At 38.9% G+C, this 21,335-nt stretch overlaps 1 protein-coding gene across 1 annotated transcript in view; it reads left to right on the top strand.

Annotated features, from left to right (window-relative positions):
* Nucleotides 1-16,707, top strand: part of EDIL3 (EGF like repeats and discoidin domains 3) — a 274,624-nt gene extending 257,917 nt beyond the window's left edge. The window contains exon 11 of the mRNA XM_042866211.1: nucleotides 14,838-16,707. Within this exon, the coding sequence (XP_042722145.1) occupies nucleotides 14,838-14,987 (150 nt within the window). The 3' untranslated portion in view covers nucleotides 14,988-16,707. The remainder of the gene's footprint in view (nucleotides 1-14,837) is intronic.
* Nucleotides 16,708-21,335: the final 4,628 nt, after the last annotated feature.

Below are 21,335 nucleotides of genomic sequence, written 5' to 3'. Positions count from 1 at the left end.
TTCCAGTGCAAGGAGGTGGTAGCCTATTGTGTGCTGCTTGTTTTATAGGGTTCCTATGCATAGGGTCCCACAGATAAAAGTGAAGGTGAATAAAAAAGAGCAATATAAAACAATGACATTCACAGGGCAATAATATGATACCTATCCGTGCAGTGCACCTAATTTAATGTTGTTAAATATGGGGCATAAAACTTTACAGTTCTTTTCTTTATTGGAATTATTTCTTCCTTTAACTCAAGAGAAGGAAGTATATAAATAACAGTTTATTTTTTAATAATAATGTTAAATAACAGTTTATCATGTCTCAGTACATATTTTGTAAGTATTCACTATTTTCTGTAATTTTCTGTAAAGCACATATTTAATTTACCTCATTACCTATCCATTTTTAATTTATTTTTTTTTTAATGGAAATTATTCACTCCAGGGTTTTGAATACCCGATGGAAAGATTATTTTTATTACACTATCATAAGAATACAAAACACAAAAAGTTTCAGAACTTCCCTAGCAAATGTTTAATGGGAGGTGTAAAGAAAGTGTAGATTTAATGACTGATTTACCTAGAAGCAGTTAACTTGTTATTTAGGGTATTATTCACTGTATATTTCCTTTATACTGTGTAACATTTTTATACCACAAAGACCTGAGTGCATGTGCATTGCTTTAGAGAAACATGAAGAATGCTGGCAAAATGTCTGATTGAACTGAAAGATCTACTACTAAAAATATCAGATGGGGCTGATACACCTGACGTGTATGCCCAAATCTGGTGGTTTTTGCATCTGTATTCAGGGTAGTAAGTATTCCCACTTTCACAATAAGGCCCCCTTATGGTGTCCAAGCCAGGGGCCCCAGCACAGGAATGATGAAGAGCTGTTGGAGCAGATCCAGAGTGCTGGCGAGCTTCTCCTGCAAAGAAAGGTTGAGGGAGCTGGGAGGCTCCAAAGAGACCTCAGTGTGGACTTCAAGCACTTGAAGAGAGCTTATAAGTAGGAGAAGCCTGATGGGTTTTTTACACAGTTTGGTCATGATGGAACAAGGGGAATGGCTTAAAACTAAACCAGGAGAGGTTTAGGTTAGATGTTAGGAAGAAATTTTTTATTCAGAGGGTGGCAAGGCCCCGGCACAGCTGCCCAGAGACCCAGAGAAGCTGTGATGCCCCTCCCCTGGAGATATCCAGGGCCATGTTGGATGGGGCTCTGTTGTAACTTGATCTAGTGGGTGGCAACTCTGTCCACAGCAGGCAGTTAGACCTAGATTATCTTTAATGTCTGTTCCAAGCTAAACCATTCTGTGAGTCTGATTCTGTGAAATGAATGCTCATTTAATAGTGGAAGGTATCCTACATCATTGGATTAAATATGTGCATAACTGCATATCTATGCATAGAAATGTTATATCTGTAAGAAGACTGTTACCAAAAAATGACACTGTCAGCTCAAAGAGCCAAGTCACATTTCACTGTTGTTCAATCCTGCAAAGGGATTTTTCCCTGTCAAATTCTAAAGGTTTTTAAAAAGGTAAAACTGTTATTTTAGCCATCCACCTGAGAGGGTCCTGACACCTATGATTATGGAAGTGTCTAGTATAATTGGTTGTCATATAAAGATTGGAAAGAAACAACTCACCTTTTGAAGATGTACTGTAAATATATTCAACGTAAATGACAGATAGGCACTTCAGCACTTCCTACACATTCCATTTTTAAATCCCTGGCATTTAAAAGTGGAAGAATCCACTGTGAAAGAAATATCTTCTCCAAGCCAAAATTCAGATAGCAAAGCGTTACATTCATTTTATTGAAAAAGAAAACATACATTCCAGTCTCTAGAGAGAAACATAGTAACAGTCACAAGGAAATCTAGAAGAAAATGCATTCTCACTTAACAGCACTGGTCCGACTAGGCTTGTTTATAACATTTGCCAAGGCAATTAAATTCTTTTCACTTTCATCATCAGGTGGATTGCTAATTGCTGTATGTATAGTCCTCTAGGAACAATGGAAAACTCTTAATCATTGTCTTATTAAAACATCTCCCACCCCATATTAGTTTACATCCCAAAGAATAAAATAGATGCATCTTATTCTTTAAGAAATCAAGAGCAAATAAAGGCAGAATATGATCAAACACGCTTAGCTCAAAATTAGAAATTATATCTTCTGAATTTAAATTTGTACAAAATAAACAAGAGCAGTAGGTAAGAGTCTAGACTTTAGTCTTTTGATCCACAAACATCATACAAAAGCATACTCGCTATTCTAAATTTCTTCTATATAGAAAAAGTTACCCAGAGTCTGACATTCGAAAAATGCTAGCTGTCAGTCAGTGAGCTTGGCATAACCACATGGGACGTAGGACTGGAAAATATCTCAACTGATCAGGCAGTACCTCTTGACCTATGGAGGGACTACTCTCCTACCCATCTCTTTGAGGTCTTCTGGAACAGGCTGCCCAGAGAGGCTGTGGATGCCCCGTCCCTGGAGGTGTTCAAGGCCAGGTTGGATGGGGCCCTGGGCAGCCTGGTCTGGTATTGAATGTGGAGGCTGGTGGCCCTGCCTGTGGCAGGAGGGTTGGAGATTCATGATCCTTGAGGTCCCTTCCAACCCTGGCCATTCTGTGATTCTGCACAGAAAATGGGATTCAGCAAACCCAGAGGCCCTGAGTGCCATCTTAGGGGTAGGTGCAAATAGTTCTTCATTATTTGAATGATGGTTAAAAACAGGTAGTTTAAAAAGTCAGCATAGTAATTAAATTCATTTACCTGTCCTTCACGTAATCAAAGATACAATGCTTATACTGTAACCCACTCTAACATGTTCATAGAAGTAGCCAGTGATGAAGTTTTTGCAATATAAGCAGTCTACCCCAGGGCTCCAAAGAGGTAGAAAGGTTGTTTCTTTCTCTTACTCAATAATACTGTGTTGTCCTCAGTTTGTTTTTGTTGATGCATGCTAACATTTCTTCTCAGCTTATTGTGGGGAAATGTAATCATCATTCCTTTAGTCTTTCAGTGTTTCCTAATACAGTCTGTTTTCTGAGCATCAGATCATTCTTTTGAATCCTGCTTGGACCAACTCTTCCAGAAGCTGATTTCTCAAACTTGTAGTATTTCATCTGATATTCACTGAAATATTATGCAATATATTTTACAGGAGATAGTCTTGTTATAATCCCCAAACAATTTTTTTTTTCCTTTTCTTGGAACAGCGCATTGTTATTCCCTCATATATATTCACAGTCCATGTTAATTTGTGTAATCTTTAGCACAGAATTACTGTAAGCTCTAACATTCCCCACACTGTACTTCTGACACTGGTCATTAATTTCTAAGGTCTGACTTTGTACATACCATTATTAAATTGTAGCATGCAATTCTCCAATTTGCATTTCTCCAATTTGTCAAGACCATTCTAAATTTTGATTCCACTTTCCAAGATGGGAAAATGTTCTGCATTTTTAACAAGCTAATAGATTTCCATCATCTATTTCATTATTGAGAGCATATAAATTATCTTTGTCTCAAGGCATAGAACATCACTCAGTAAAAACTTCTGGTTTTACATATAGCCCTTTGTTGTCTCTCCAGCCCAGGATGCCTTAGTGCAGTGTGCTCTCAAGGGATTCGCCCACAGACGGTGTACAACAGTAGTACTGGATATTCTCTGGCCCACTCCTTTGTCCATAATTTGCAGCAGAGTGGCACAAAAACGCAAATGAAAAATGAAAACGACCAAATAAAAAGCAGTTCCTCAGAGAGCAGAAGAGAAACAGCATCATTTGTCCTATCTAATAGTCGTATCCCTGCGCAAAAGCCACAACAATTTCCTTTGCTCTTGTAAAGGTTTGAGGTTTGGCTCAAAATGGAAGAACATTTTAGAAGATACTATGTTTACATAGCAAAATGAAACTCTTTAAGAAAGATTTCCTCTGACCCCTGAAGATACAGAAAAGAGATAAAAGATAAACACTAGCAGCTATCAACAGCAGCAAGCATAAATCATTCATAATTTACCCTAATTCATTCTATTTATTATGTGAAGTGATTTTTTAAGAGAAAAAAAGAAGAAATAGATTTCTGATTACCTCCTCCAGTAATCTACTCATCCTAGTAGTCTTTGTCCAATAATTTAAGGGAAAGACAATTCCAAAACCTCTGAGGGAAAGGAAGAGAGTATGAAAAAAAATAACTTGTTTTAAAGTCCTAAGAAGTGTGTCATTTTATGATGACAAAGCATCTCAAGTGCAGAAATTACAGATTTGTTTCTGACTGTAGTAAGGATTTATGGATGAATGTTGTGACTTTAAAACACATAGAAGTAGGAACTGAGAGGTTAATCCTAAACTACCCACTGTTGGGCAGTTTATAGGATGAATCCTAACATATCAGTCAGTCTTAATGAATTCCTAAAGCTATTCTCTTCTCCCTTTTTTCCATATAATGTGTGAAATTACCTTAGAGAGAGACAAAAAAGAAAAAATAGAAACCAAACACTGTTACCTTGTATTCAGAAATGCATTATCTGCACCCTGCATCTTTGATAAATCTGCAACACATAAATTAGTTGTTTCAAACAGAAGAAAATGTGGTATTCAGTTTTCTTTGCACAGTTCCTACTGGAAATGATGTTCCAAGAACAGGCGCCTGCAGCTCCTCATTGGCTTCTGCTTTTTCATCTGCTTTCATCTGAGTTCACAGCTCTGCTAAGCTTCTAGGAAGGCAGAGTAAAAGGTACTAGGGAAAAAAAGTTAAAGGGAAAAAGAAAATGTTTCTTCAAATAATGGTGCTTTTCTCATTCATTTTAAATAGTTTGAATCAGATCTGTGAAAAAATAAGAATACTTCTCCTGTTCTCTTCAATACACAAGGAAGAATTTACATAGCCAGTTGGCAAGTAGGAAGAGACTACATTTTAGTAAAAGGACCACAGCCAATAGCTATCTTGTTTTTCTCAACTAGAGGTCAGTAGCTCACTGTGCCAATGTTAAGGAGATCTAAACCAAATTTGACCTTTTTTTAATAACATTCCAAATGTGATTTATAAATTACATGGCGTGCTGTAGGTAGCTCAAGGCCAACTGTGATGTCAAATGGTATTTTACAGGCTGATTTCTGAAATGAAAGAACATAAGAAAGTAAGCTAAAGGACAATGTGCAAGCTGCATTTTGTCAGTTATTATTAGCTAAGAGACATGCAATTAACTGCAGGCAGGCAGTTTCTCCTGTGCAGATGGTCACTAGATGTCTGGACAAATTGAAGAACTAGTTATAAGCTATGTGCTTTGTATATCTGGTTAATTGCCATAGCAACAGAAAGCAGAAACATATGTTTAAGTGAAAAGTTAGATTGTCAGATGGAAAATCTTTCTGCTAGACATCTCTAATGTTTTATCTTTCTGATGTTTAATTATAATAATACCTGATTTATACTTATAGATCCAGTTCATACATATAATTCACATCACTGTCATATTTAAACATCATTTTTATATTCTTGTTTAAGTGATTGCTGCAATAGGGAAATCATGAAATACTGATAGAGACTTTATGTCCCTTTGAAGGATGATGAAGGAACTGGGAGTAATAGTAGGAGACAGTGCTTTTCTTGGTTCCAGTTGGTGACTGGGACCTGTGTAGAAGGAGGGGAACGTATCAGTTAAATGAATGGCTGCATGGATGGTGTCACACAAGTTTTGGAGTTCTGTGATCTTGGATGCATCTTTAAGGTCAGTAGCCTAGATGAAGTGCCTCTACACCAGAGCGTGGAGTCTGGGAAATAAACAGAAGGTGGAAGCCATGGTGCAATTAGAAAACTGTGACTTGATTTCCTATCCCAGAAACATGGTGGGATGAATCGTACAACTGGAATTCTGCAGTCAAATGCTAAAAGCTTTTTGAAGGGATAGGTGGTGCAGGAGGGGCATTGCCTTCTAAGTTAAGAAGTAGATAGACTGTGAAGAATTACCTCTGAGAAACATCCATGGTCGTATGGATTAAAATTAGGAACCATATCACTGAAGGTCATGCAGTGGTTGGGGTCTATGGCAGACTGTCTGATCAAGAGCAGCCTATTGATGAAGCCTTCTTGTTTCAGTTCCAAGAATTATCATGTTCATGGGCTCTCATTCTGGTGGGGGATTTCTAACACCTGGATATCTGCTTGGAAGGCAACATGGCAGGCTGGAAACAATCCAGGAGACTCCTGGAGTCTGCTGAAGATGACTTGCTGGTACTGGATGGTCAGGTATTGGATGAAACAAGCAAAAGTGTAGCTTTATTGGACCTGGTGCTCATCTGGGCTGTGACAGCCATGCTCTGGTTGAGTTTGTGATCACAAGTGATATGGACCTGGCAAAAAGCAAAGTCGGGACACTGAAATTCAGGCTGTGTAAGGAGTTATTGGATGAGATCTCCTGGGAAACTGTCCTTAGGAACAAAGACAGAACAGAGCTGGCAGCTCTTCTGAGAGCACAAGAACTCTCCATCCCCCAGCATAAGAAATCAAGCAGAAGAGATAGGAAACCAACATGGCTGAGCAAGGACTTGCTAGTCAGATTGGGGGATAAGACAGAAATGCACAGGCAGCAGAAGCAGGGAACTGTGCCCTGGGAAGAATAGAGGAATGTCATCTGGACTCACATGGATGGGATCAGAAATGGCAAGGCACAGATGGAATTAAACTCTGTGAGAGATGTAAAAAATAACAAAAAGGACTTCTACTAGTACAGAAAGGAAAGGTGAAGAAGACTGTACCTCCATGATAAATATGAAGGGAGAAATGGCAACAGTGGACTTGGAGAAGGTTCAGGTACTCAGTAAGTTCTTTGCCTGAGTTTTCAGTGGCAGTCAGGCTTCTCATGTCTCTCAGTTCTCAAAACCTCCAGGTGGGCTCTAAGGGAGCAAAATCCCTCCAACTGCAAGCAAATATCAAGTTCAAGAGCATCTGATAAGACTGACTATACACAGGTCTGTGGGACCAGATGCCATGCATCCCAGTATCTTAAAGGAACTGGCTGATGCAGTTGTTGAGCCGTTCTCCAAAAAGCTGTGGCTGTTAATTGAAGTCTTAAACATCAGTCCCGTTTTTAAGAAAGGGTGAAAGGAAGACCTGGGGAATTGTAGGCCAGTAAGTCTCACTTCTGTGCCTGGGAAAATCCTGGAATGGATCCTCTGGCAGTTCCATAAGGCACATGCAAGACAAGGACTGTGACAACCAGTATGGCTTCTCCAAGGCATAATTGTGCTTCACAATCTAGTGGCCTTCTATGATGGAGTGATGGTGTCAGCATAAAAAGGAAGACCAACTGATGTCATCTACCAGAATTTCATCTTTATGATATGCTTTCATATCATATTCTTTTATCTAAATTGGAAAGATGTGAACTTGAAGAGTGGATTATTCAGTGGATAAGGAATTGGCTGGATAGCTGCAGCCAGAGGATTGTGGTCAGTGGTTCTGTGCCCAGGTGGAGACTGCTGACAAATATCTGTCAGAGGTTCGTCTTTGGACCAGTGCTCTTCAGAATCTTTATCCGTGACCTAGATAGTGGGGTTTAGTGTACCTTCAGCAAGCTTGCTGATGGCATTGAGCTGAACAGTGGATATAATGGAAGGAATGCAATTCAAAGAGACCAGGACAAGCATGAAAAGTGGGCCACCGATAACTTAATGACATCAGCAAGGCCAAGTGCAAGGCACAAGGCTTAGAGCAATCCCAGTGTACTAACTGGGAGAAGCACTCGTTGAGAACAGACCTGTGGAGAAGGATTTGGGTATTTTGGTGGATAAAAGTTTGATGTGATCCAGCAGTGTGCACCTGCAGCCGAGGAGGACAACTGTATTCTGGGCAGCATCAGAAGAATGGTGACAGCAGGATGAGGGAGGAGATTGTTTCCCTTCTACTCTGCCCTTCTAAGGTCCCACCTGGAGTACTGTTTCCAGGCCTGGGGCAACCAGTACAAAAACATTGTGGAGCTGTTGGAGTGAATTCCAGATGAGGCCACAAAGATGATCAGATAGCTGGAATGCCTCACCTAGGAAGAAAGATTGAGGGATCTGAGTTTATTCAGTCTGGAGAAGAGAAGGCTCCAGGGAAAACTCACAGTCTCAACAGTGTTTAAAGGGAGCTTATAAACAGGAGAGAGACTGACTTTTTACATGGGCTGATAGTGATAAGGCAAGGGGAAATGGTTTTAGACTAAAGGAGGAGATGGAGAATTAGGTGTTCAGAGTAAATTCTTTCCTCAGAGGGTGGTGAGGCATAGGCTGCCCCGAGTTATGAATGCTCCATCTCTGGAGATGTTCAAGGCCAGGTTGGGTGGGGCCCTGCGTAGCCTCATCTAGTGAGTGGTGTCCCTTCCCATGGCAGCCGCATTGCAACCAGATGATAATTAAGGTCCCCTCCAATACAACCTTTCTGTAATTCTAAGATAATATGATCATTACTATTTAGTAATGACCTGCTTAAAACAATATTTTAACCTTATGCTAACTTTTATGAAATTTCACTGAAAAAGTCTGTATTTCATCAGGCAGTTAGATTTCATTGGTCTTTGTCTGATCTGATACAAGTAAAAGGAGAGCAGAAATTTTATTTACAACATAGGATCTGCACTTCATTTTTTCTGTGTGGTGTGGGTAGTGTGTTGTGCTTTCCTGCTATTTTGCCCGAAGGAACTTGACTGATGATAAGGCTTGCACAAACCAAAACAGCCCTGTTGAGTATAAACAACATACATCAATATATTGACCCTGTGTAACATCAGGGCAAAGTTTCAACACTGTGTCTTGCCTCCCAGGGTCCCATTGCTTGTTTGTCTAAGTTTTTGAAGCCCTCAACCTAGGTTCTCCACTGATTTAAATTACAGGTGGTTCCTATTGCCCTCAGCTGAGCTAAAGTGAATTTCTGTAAACATTTATGAAGGGCAGTTGTTCTTCAGAATATTTCTTTTCTTGCTTGGCTTTGAACTTTCTGTCATAAACCACTTACAAACTGTGTGCAGTGGAGTAAATTTTCCATTTCAGGGACATGAGGAGATATATCAAGTAGAAAAAATGGCAGGAATGTGTTAAATGCACTTTACAAATTTAGAAGCTTTACATGCCTGATATCTATTCAGAACTTGAGAAGATAATAAATATCACACTATACATCATTTTATTCATAGAAACATAGAGTTATGGAATTATTTTAGTTGGAAGATACCCTTAAAGGTCATCTTGTTCAACTCCCCTGCAATCAACAGGGGTACCACCAACTAGATCCTGCCACTCAGGGCTCTGTCCAGCCTGACCTTGCATGTCTCCAGGGACAGTACATCCACCATCTTTCTGGGCTGCCTGTGCCAGTGCCTCACCATCCTTATTGTAAAGAACTTCTTCTCTATATCCACTCTTTTAGTTTGAAACCATTTCCCCTTGTCCTGTCACAATTCTTGATCAAGAAGGATGTCTCCTTCTTTCTTACAACCCCCTTCAAATACTGAAAGGTCTCTATAAGGTCTTCCCGGAGGATTCCCAACTCTCTCAGCCTGTCCTAACAGGGAAGATGTTCCATTCCTTGGATTATTTTGGGGGCACATATATCTGGACATACTCCAGCAGGTCAGTGTCTCTTCTGTACTGAGGACTTCACATCTGAATGCAGTACTCCAAGTGAGGTCTAAGAAGTGCTGAGTGGGAAGAGCAGGATCACCTCCTTCATTCTGCTGATCATGCTTCTTTTGATACAGCCCAGGCACAGTTGGCTTGCTGGATTTTGAGAGCACACTGCTGGCTCATGACCAACTTGCAATCCACCCCCATGTCCTTTTCAGCAGCACTATGCTCTATCTTTACATTGTCATGCTTGTACTGATAGTGGGGGTTGCCATAACCCAGGTAAAAGACTTTGCATTTGTATTTGTTGAACCTTATGAGGTTCATGTGGGCCAACTGCTCAGCCTGTGTAGGTTTCTCTGGATAGCATCCTGTCCCCTTGGTGTGTTGACTGTACCACACAACATGGTGTCATCCACAGATTTGCTGACAGTGTCAGTATCATTGATGAAGATATTAAAATGTGTTAGTCCCAGCACTGACCCCTGAGGCACACCATTTGTCACTGATCTCCCTCTGGACATTGAGATGTTGACTGCCATTATAAAAAAGCCACTAAGTTGATCAGGCAGAAATTGTCCCTTGTGAAGCAATGTTGGTTGTATGGGATCACCTCCTTGTCTTCCATGGGCTTCAGCATAGCTTCCAGCAGGATCTACTCTATCATACTCCTCAGCACAAAGGTGAGGCTGGCAAAGAGACTTTTTGAATATCAACTGAAAAGGACGAATGTCCTTTTTTTCCCCTTACATCACTACATAAGCACAGGTGCGTGAACATGTCTGTTTGAAACACATATCCATTTAATTCAAAAAGCCTGCCCAATTTTTTATAGTGAAAAGCATCTTCCAGTTGTGAATTGTTCTGAAGTAAAACAGAATGCCTTTAAACAGCAGCTCTCTTTCTGCTAAGAAATCAGAACATCTTTCACCATCTTTGACCTAATGTCATTCACTTGTAGCTTTGTAGCTCTTCATTGTGAAAAGAAATACTCCACCAAGCAAGAACAAAAATTTTCAATGCAAGTAAATGGATTGTGCAGATCTGCAAATTTCAGTCTTGCTTGAAGAAGTATTTTTCAATAAATGACAATAAAGAAATAATATGTTTCTGAAAGAAGGGAATATAGCTATCAGAAATATTTTTCATTCAGCTTTCTTTTGAATTTGAAATGAATAGTTCCCCTTTATTTGTCATACTTACGAGATGTAATGCACTGAAGAAAAATCCAAATGGAAGCTAGATCTAATTACTCTTTTTAAATGGTCCGCCTCTAATATGATATTCAGGCTGGATGTTAGGAAATACTGCTTTTCCAGAAGAGTGGTCAGGCACTGGAATGGGCTGCCCAGAGAGGTGGTGGAGTCACCAATCCTGAAGGTGTTCAAGGAACATTTGGATGTTGTGTTGAGGGCCATGGTGTAGTGAGAACTATTAGTGACAGGCAGATGATTGAACTGCATGATCTTGTAGGTCTTTTCCCACCTTGGTGATTCGGTGATTCTGTGATTTTATGAGCAGGATTAACTGCTCCAAGAACCTGTTTGAAATACTCTGGACAAAAAATATGGTTAACATTCAACAGACAGTATACTGACTTCATTATCTGAGACTTAGATGTTAAAGTCTCAATTCTTTGCTATTATCCCAAATAGCAGGAACTAATAATGCTAAGGCCAATGTAGACTTTCCATGTAATTTCAGTTTCTGTAAGACACGAGACCCAGAAATATTCTCTGCAGAGAATCAGGTTCCCTGAATTTTCATATATCTGAGGTATCCACTGACACAGTGCTACAAAACCCCATTCTACCCTTTGCCCCCACCTGTTAATTAGTGCTATGGATGTGCCCTGAAACCTGCTTTTAAGCTCCGCATTTAAAGCAAGCATTCCTTATAATAAATTCAATTTTTCCAAGCTATTCTTCCTTAGATAGTTATTCTAAATTATCTTGTCATAAAACTTACTGCAGTTCTCTTTTTAAAATATGAATCAATTTACATTGTCATAATTTGAATATGTTGCTTAGGGCATAAAACACTTAGCTCTAATGAAAAATTTCAGTGAGTATTTAAAGGCAAGACAACCAGATACCTTGTTTGACACAGCTATAAGCAAGACTTGTTTATATTTCAGAAATCTTTTTTGGCAGAGAATATCATTATGTATGTATTTTCTGCAGTTGTGGGGTTTTTTTGCAAACTGGTCATAAGTTATCGTACATAAAAGCACACTATCATACATTTTCTACTTTTTTATTTTAAAAGCAGCTGTAAAATACTGAGATACAGAGGAGCTACATATGTATGTGGGGAGTATGTACGTGTAAACTTGCTGAAGTTTCTGAGTGAAAGTTTTAGTAACTTACACCTTTTAAGTATGCAGCCTGACATAAACAGATACTCCCAGTAGAAAAATTAAAATAAACCAAAAGCTTTGATCCACTTTTACATATACAGGTACTTGGTGATTTAGGAGCTGCCCTGTTCTGTGAGGCTGAAGACCTGCCCAGACTAGGAAGCATGCATCCTCCAGCAGATGTCTTCCCAGTTTCCTGCACTCTTCTACCTGCATGTTTTGCAGTCCTTGGCTATAGATCCTACCCCTAGCAGTTTATCTCACTTTACTAATACCTAAATACTGTGAGAAAGAGTACCACAGTTTGATTACACGGTGTGTGAAACAGCATGACCATTAGGTGACTCATTCATTTCATTCTACAGGAACAATGCAGTGTTGTCTGTGATTGATCTCCATGCCATTTATGATGTTATAGACATCTATCACATGTCCTTTCTTCCAAGTTTCTTAACTTCATTAGTGAGCTTAAGCTGAGGTAAAATGAAGAATGAAAAATTCAGTAGTAAATTTTCTATCCCTGGATGTTTTTCAAGAAAAGAGTAGATGTGGCACTGTGGGACACGGTTTAAGGGCATGGTGGCGATGGGTTGAAGGTTGAACTTGATGAGCTTGGTGGTCTCTTCCAACCTTAATGATTCTATGATTTTAAATTTGCCACTGGTCTACTGCAACACATTCAGTATGTTTGCTCATGGGATGTTATATTTCATGCCAGTCACATTTGGGGATGTTCACAAAGCTTCTCTCATTGATAAATCTGTTTTCCTAAAATCCTTGATCTAGCAATTTTAATTTCCTGAGACTGTATCTTGAATTTTGAAGGATGCTAAATTTTACATTTGCATAAATTAGTATCTGAAACAGATGAGTTCAGTTTCAGGTAATAATGACATTGCGTGTGATTTTACATACACTTTCGTGGCTCTAAGAAAAATAGTATAATCCAACTCTTTCATCAGTATTTGTTCCTTAGTTTGATTCTGATATTTTCACTTTGCACAGATGCATGTAGGTATGGATAGTGAGTAGATGGATTTTTCTGGTAAACAAAGACTTTTTTTATTCCAAGTCTTAGTCAAAATGCTATTTCTGAGATGTCTTCCACAGGAAAAATGAAATAGAAAATAAAAAATTCTCCAATTCCTCTGCAGCAAGAATTGCTTGTGGTTCTGCATTGCTTATCGTCTGAATTGGTAAAAAAAAGCCAACAGATAAATCGCATGCATGTGCAAGAAATCAAAAGGAACAATCTTTTAAGCTTTCTTTGCTGCAGATTGTACCTTGCTAATTTTAATGAGTTTGCTTTCTTGTATTGTATGCTGTACTGCTACAAATGATAATCAAATTCAGATGAAATCTTAAAGCTCTAGCTAATTTCTGTAATCAAGACTAGACTATACTTGGACAACAAACAACTTTTCCTGACAAAAATGCTTCTTTTTTTCCTTACAGTCACAGCACTGTGGCTTTGTGGCCAGTTTTTCTGAAATTTTATCTGTTTATCTTAATTGTTGCTTAGCTTGAATGCTGAGGTTCCAGGCAAGGAGGGAAATACATCACTTTTGAAAGAGAATCACTTGTGGAGCATACACGTGTTCTTGAAAATGCCAAACTGATAGCACTTGAGAGGAGCTTAAAGACTAAAATAGTAGTCTAAGTTCTCTTCTGAGAATTTAGTAGACTAAAATTCTCTTCTGGATTCAACCTATGACATTTTTCCTAAGAACTTCAAAGAAGTTTTTCATTCTGCACTAATTCAGTCACATAAGCACTTGTTCTAGAGAATCATACTCCTTTTGTGCTTTATGCAAATGAAAATCACTCATTTGAAGTCAAAAAGACATCAAATAATGTTTTTGTAAATGAAAAGACATTTGAAGACATTGAAGATTACCCATATAAACCGAAAATATCTCAGGGGGGTGATCTGACCGTTTTGCTGAAAGAGAAATGCTATGCCCTTTGAATTTGAATCACGACTCTTAGGAGAAAAAAATGGCATTGTTCTAACACAGACCAGAGTTTTGGAACTCACTGATATATTGACTAACACATGCCATTGGAAATAATGTATTTACCTGCCTTAGAATGAGTTAAGATATTTTTAAATGAATCACGAGCTGCTTCCAAAGCTATTAATGCTTATGGTAACATTTTTCAACAGAATATGATAGTGTCCTTTATAGTCACTAATTTTATCACAGCTTATGCAATGGCATCCAAGCTGCATTGGTGAGTAAGTGTTCTTCTAATGCTACTTCATCCAAAACAGTAACAGAACCTCCTAGGATTATTTTGACAAGATACAAATGCCAAGTAAAAAGGCAGTTAATTTTTAAAATGGTAACGATGATTTCAACTGTGGGCTGAATCTGCACCTCACGTTCTAGCCAGGCATGCAGGTCCAGAACCCACACAGACCCTGAGTCACATGTGTGGTGTCCTTTCTCTGGCCCCATGGATTTCAGGGTTTTTCTGTCTCCTTTGGTTCTGCTGTGTAGAGTTTCAGGCTCTTCACTCACTTTGTCACTTCCTTTTGGATCCCACTGATGTCAGTTCTGGACATTACTTTTTGGTTTCAGGTATCTGATGTTTTAATAAGACATTGCTCCCTTCTATCTGAGAAATAACATCGTGCAGACCTTCATTAAGGAGGAATGTTGTTTTGCCCTATGATTGGGCCAGTATTTGTCAGACGTCTTATAAAACACTAGTCCAAGGAGTACCTTGGTATGTAAAATAGCATGTGTAAAAGAAGAGTCCTCCTTGAACCCAGCAAGTGTCAGCCGTCTCTATTGGAGCGTTCCTAACCCAGTCATTGCTCAGTTCTCAAGCTTGGCTATCCAGGCACCAACCTTCTTGCTGCTTGCCTTTTAGGTTTTCCAGGGAAACTTTGACAATGACACACACCGGAAGAACGTCATTGACCCTCCGATCTATGCCCGGCACATCCGCATCATCCCATGGTCGTGGTATGGCCGGATCACCCTGCGGTCAGAGCTGCTGGGCTGCACGGAGGAGGACTGAGGTGGGGTTCTGCTGGGCGTCATAGCTCTCAGTACCCCTACTGGTCCCTTCGTAGAAGAAACTGCAAAGCCTGTAGGAAGCTGAGTGGGTTTTTCATGATCAAGTGCTCATTTTATGGTAGGCCGCTAAATGTCTTTCGCAAGGAGGTCTAAGCCTGCCCTTTAAATGATCCAATCCGATTTTGTCCTTGAAATATGTTAGTGTTGTCCCTTTTGCTGTGGCATTATCTTTCTAGCTCTCCTTTAATTTGTTCACACTAGTTGAAATGTGTTAGGGAAAAACAGCAGCATCCTTTTTACAAGGGAAGAGAAAGAGCATGACAAAGCTCATTTGCAGCTTCAGTAACATTGGGCTGACAAGTTCTCCATAAATCATACTGTCATCTTACTTGCAAAAAGTGATACTGCAGCTTTTAGCAATAAGTTTACTTGGGGATGACTGCATTATAGTAATTGTGCCTATCAAACACTGTCACTATTTATGACATATTTTGGAAAATACTTTGTGGTACCGTAAAATACAGTACCTGTGATGTTACTAGCTAGCTTTCATTATTCCTATCTAAACAGCAGAGTCCATTCACCTAAAGGGTTTTCCTAGCTAGCCCCATGTTCCTTCTCAATTTTGCATATTATAGACATAACCTTCATGCTTTCTGTTCAGTATCACTGTTAATGTTATTTTCTTTGAAAGACCCATTTGTATATGGAATAAAATTTGCTGTCAGTACATTATGAAGTTAACGAATTTGCCAAAGTACATTAATTCTGCTTGAATGGTGTTCTTGCAAGGATGCTGAGGTGAGACAGGCGGGTTCTTGTGGTTCCATGTCTTCAGTACATGCAAAGATAAAGGCACAGTGCACAGCATAAATCCTGAACCCATTGCATGACTTACCCAGGAGTGAACTGCCCTCGATAGAGCTGCCCATCTGACTTCTTCTTTCAGAAACCTTCTTCCTGTGAGGAGACACATGATATGAAGGAATGAGGTGCCATGAAGCGTGTGGAAGGAATGACCTCCTTGCTGCTGGGAAATCTTCCTGCTGGGCCTTTCTAATGGCACCAGTCATGTTCTTTCTCCCAAGCATGGAGGCAAGAGATGTTGTAGGAGTGCACCAGATTTGGGCACTTGGTTCCCTCTGCTCCCAGCTGTGTCTTTGCTGAGTATGCCACTGAGCCACAAGGAGGCTGATCTTTGTCATGCTTCATCTACAGAAATGCTTCATACTATGCTGTTTTAAGAAAGCATGTCCAGTTAGGGCCCTAGGACCCAGAAAAAAATTAAACAGTGATGGGATTTGTAAGATGCTAGAAGTACAGTTAGGCATTGGGTGGCAGTGCAGATTTCATTGGGTGGAGGCGGAGGGTGCTGCTATGCCTTATAGGATCTAGAAACAAGACAGGTCAATGGACTTGGCTGCATGAGGTAGCTGAGCAGCAAGAGTGAAAGAAGGGATGGGGAAGGGCATTGCAGTCATGGCTCTGGTGTTTGTTTGCTGGGCAGTAACCTCACCCCACAAATGGAGATAATCACACCAACCTTGTGAAGCACTCTGAGCTTCCTAAGCACAAGGTGCTCCATGATGATGTAGCACCAGAACCTTTAAGACCTTGGGACAAGGAGTTAGGAGATGTTGTATTTGCTACCTGAAATAATGGGATCACATGGGATCACACTGTTAACTTCATAACATGCTGATGGCAAAATATAAATTACTTACATATATATATATACAGCTGCATGTTCTAGCAAATATCACTGAACTTAATTTCTGTCACTGTTACATTCTCACTGAAACCAAAACACTGAAGTATGAGCCTGAGTCCTGCTTCCCAGACAAATGCCCCATTGGCCCACAGTCTGCAAAGGGAAAAGTTTGCTTTGGAAACAAAACGGTTTGGATTTCAAAACCTGCATTTAATCACACATTCTCCACCACAGAGAAAATATATAATCCATTTAACTGTGAAAGACCCTAGATTAGCAGCCAGGAATTTTACTTGCAAGAATTGGGGATATATAGGTGGCGGTTTTCGGATAGCGTCACTTAAACTGTCACATTTTAACAAACAGAACACCCTGCCTCTATAAAATGATTTAATCCTTAAACTGTATTTATACAAGTATTTATTTTATAAGGCTTAGACATATAAAGACTTCTACAGGAAAGTCTTATAAAGGTGAAAGTATGTGTAAGAAATGTTGAAGTCCTGTGCAACACTGCTAAGTTCGTTCTTTATTTTTTACTTTGTGCTGCATAACAAAAGCCACTAGACTGTTAATGTCTTGTCTGTAACTGTGTTAACAGCATTCCTTAATGATGTATATATGAAGTGGTCTTCAAGCATAGTGAGTGATTTTAAAGAGAAAGTCAATCATGGGGATACGTAAAATTCTAGAGAAAAACTGTATTCTTAAGTTAACCACTGTCAATGTTTCGCACCTCAAACTCTTCATTAAAAAACAAAAACAAACAAAAAAATGTTTTTAAGAACACACAGTATTTAAAGACATCTAAAACCATTTTTCAGTTTTAAGATAGCAACTGAATATTTATTTATAGATTGGAAGAATAGCCGTGTATCTAATGGACTGGGTAACCTAAAAAAGGGAGGCATTTCTGCAAATTGGAGTCTCTAGTTCATCAAATATTTTTAGTTTTGTTTTGGAATATTCATTCCCAAGTGATTGTTTTTTTTCATGTTTTGCAACTTTTGGTATTGCATTCCGTTGCTAATTCGATTGCTAACCATTTATCTGCATATAAAAGTAGTGTTGTTAGAATACCTAAAATAGTCCTTTATTTTGTGTTAACTTGGAGTTGAGTAATTTCATTCTTTTACTCTGTGTTAGCTTCCATCTGCCAGCAGCTTTCGCAACCTGGAAACAAAGCTCTGTACTTTATAATAATATGCTCCAATAAATTATAAACGAATCATATAGGTGTGCCCCAGCACTTTCAGCCAGTCTGCTGTGGCTTTATTACTGAAATTATTCTTTAGCTGCCAGAAACTTTCTTTAAATGGTATTGAGCAGCCATAAAACCAAACTGTATTCCTACTGTTATTTCATACTGAAATAATTCTTGATATCAGGTGTGCTCCCGTATTATGGTTTTTCCCTTTATTTTACTCTCCCATCTTTGTGCATGAAAACCACTGACAGAAGGGACAAGTGATAACTAACACAGCCGTACTTTCCCAGTGAAAGCAATTGGCATACCAAAAAGAGAAGCACATAAAGGATAAGTGGAAAAACACTTTGAAAGAATCCTTGGGTATTAATTGTGACAGTGACATTGAACAAGAGTGAAAGTACACTCTTAATTAAATTTCACTCGGAACCAGCTAAGTCGGCACCATTCTGCGGCTCCGCAACATACTATGTTTTTAGCCTGGGAAAACAAGCACTGGCACCAGGCTCAGTTTTATCTGTGTGAAGGGCTTATCATGCTACCTGGCTGTGGTCACCAGGTTGACTTTCTCTTTGGGAATGGCTGCATACAAATACATGTGAGTTTTGAAGACTAAGGATACTAAATGAGTGTATCTTTGCTATACAACAAATATGATCTATAATATTCAGTGCTGGCTTCTGATGTGTCAGTAAGTACAGAAGTGTCTTGGACACAAAGACCTTTGCAACCTTTCAAGCTGTGTAATATTCAAATGGTTTTGTATATACTTAAATCATGTAGGATGATGTAAAACCAGTATGACCTTGTCTAGTCTTCAAACTTAACAATAAAACTTTTGAAAAATGAGGCCATTTCTGAAGCACTTATATTGCAGTACCTTGAATGGATACAACTTATCTCAGCCAGACCTGCAGCAAATGCAGAGCAGAGATATGAGATGGCATTTTCCTGGATTCCTTCGTGGGGTCTTTGTGGTAGGTAAGTTTGTTTCTGGCAAAATCAGCCCTGGTTCTGCGCTCCCTTCAATGTGTTCCCTTTGTTCTTCCAGATTAAAAAAAGCAAAGGTTTCAGTGAGGCTAAAAACATTTTTTATCTTAGTGCTGTCTGAATAAGCACCAGAAATATAAACAGACAATTTCATTTCCTTCAAGTCAGATTTCTCAGGATATGTATCAGTCCTTATCCTCTCTTCTCTACTCCTGCATAGGCAAATTAATTTCTGCAAAGATAAACAAGCTGCTATGAGACTTTCAACCAAGATTGCCTTGCAGGGCCGGTGCTTGCTCACAGACACCTTTCTCCTTCATATTTTTGCTTTGCTGCCAGCCTGCCAGGGCAGAGTTGCCCCTATTACATATGTCCAGCAGCACCTCTGCTGCAGTGCCTGAGAAAGGACCAAAACGGTCATGCCTGACAGACAAAGCAATATTTTAATGGAAATGTTTTCAAAACTCAGGAAATTTAGTCTTTCTATTTTCTATGATGGGTGGTGAATGTAGTGCACAGAAAAGCTATTCACTCCCAGTTTCAAACATTGAGACTTTTAAAATACTTTAAAGATAAGTAGAATGGTATATTTTAAAGATAGTGAGAGGTAATCAGTGGTTTACTCCATACTCTGCTAGATTAAGTTCACAGATATACATTTTTTTTGTTGGGACTTTTGTTGCAGCCCCATCTCGTCTTCCGCCCTTCAACCAAAAGTGGTCTCCATTCGTGAGTGCGCACTGACAGTAGTTACTCTGTCTGCCAAATGTGCAATCTGTACACTTAACAGTGTAATGCATTTCAACAGTAAACTCCCAGAAATGATGTTGTGAATTTCTTCTGATTGCGTGTCTACCAGTCTTAAAAAGGAGAAGAATATAATGTTACACATAAAGAGAGGATATCTTCTAGTGAATGGTGAATATTAGTAATATAGTTACAAATGTCAGACAATGTACATCTTGAGTACATCCTTACTTTCAATTATAAATTGCAATTTTTTCATGAAACCTGGGGCCTGCACTTGATGAAATGAAAAGTGATTTTTCCTCTCATTCTTCATAATGCAGTTCCCCAGGAACTTTAATGAAGACAGTGAGGGAAAATAATTAATAATTCTCTTCATAATGGCAACTATTTATCAGTGTCCATCCTATCATACCTGTTGCTAATGATCTCAAGGGATTAGCATGCATATCAACACATATAGTTACGAAATATAAGTCCCTGGTACTTCTGTGATAAATACAATGACACCTCGTATTTTCAATTCAAACAGCAGGTTAATTTGTTCACTTAGTGATCAGTAAACAATCTGTGAACACTTAGCCTTGTAAAGTAAGTTAGGACAAAGTGAAAGATAATTGCACTGATGAAAACTTCCTATTTTCTTTCAAAATATAATTTTCTTTATTAGAAATTTAAGGTGCAGAAGACTGGTTTAGGCTAATAATACAAAAGAGGGCAGGTAAATTTAATCCTTGTGTGAAAATTTGTTGCCCAGCTTTATAAATGCATAGATCACAAATTATCTTTTGACAATTTTTATCACTATCAGTAGTTGAAGAACTGTTAATATATACTTAAACGTATCTGAACATAAGAACATGGAAACACGTGCTCTCAAAGCTTATGTTTCTGAGAGCATAGTAAAATGCATTTTAGCAGTATATATTTTAGCAGTACCAGTTGTATTTAGATACAGATACGATATATATCAACTTACAAATGTTCTCCACATACATATGAATATATGAGAAGCACGAATAACAGAGTGAAATACGGGTGGGAATGGCAAGAATTGTCAAAGAGCACAGCCTTTCGTCATGATAATGTTTCAGATGCGGCTGCTTTCTCACTGATTTACAAGCTAATGCATCATGGTTATCTGAGGTTGCACATCAGATGATAGGTCAGTAGACACATTTCTGGTGGCCATGACTAAATGAAGGAAATCAGCCCTCAAAATATTGTAGGAAAGGTCACTAAACTTTTGCATCAGACTGGAAAATAAGAAGCAGACTAAAATGAACAACATCCTGAAATATATTGTTTTTCTAGGGCACTGCAAGATGTCAGTACAGAAATATATTGCTATGACCACAATAAATACAATTAAGCACACAGACTGTTGGGCATAAAAAATATAGGCAATTCATTGAAGCTGGGTCAAAGGCTTCTTAAAAAAGTGGTACAACGTGTACTTACGAAAGCATAAAATGATATGATGTGTGCTCTTTGGGCTGATATATATACCGTGGGTTTCTTTACCGATTCAGGTTGGGATGGAATTACCTTTCATTGCAATATCTCATATGGTTCATATTCTGGATTGGTGGCTACTGCAGCACTAACAACACTGCAGTGCCTACAGAGTATGGCCAGGACAGTTGACCCAAACTGGCCATGCCCCCTGCCATATTATAACATCCTGGTCAGCA

The sequence above is a fragment of the Lagopus leucura genome, unplaced genomic scaffold, assembly GCF_019238085.1.
Source record: "Lagopus leucura isolate 7727_CA_CO unplaced genomic scaffold, USGS_WTPT01 Super-Scaffold_810, whole genome shotgun sequence".
Classification (NCBI taxonomy): Eukaryota; Metazoa; Chordata; class Aves; order Galliformes; family Phasianidae; genus Lagopus; species Lagopus leucura.
Note: the sequence above shows the minus strand (reverse complement) of the source record. Positions and strands in the feature narration are given on the sequence as shown.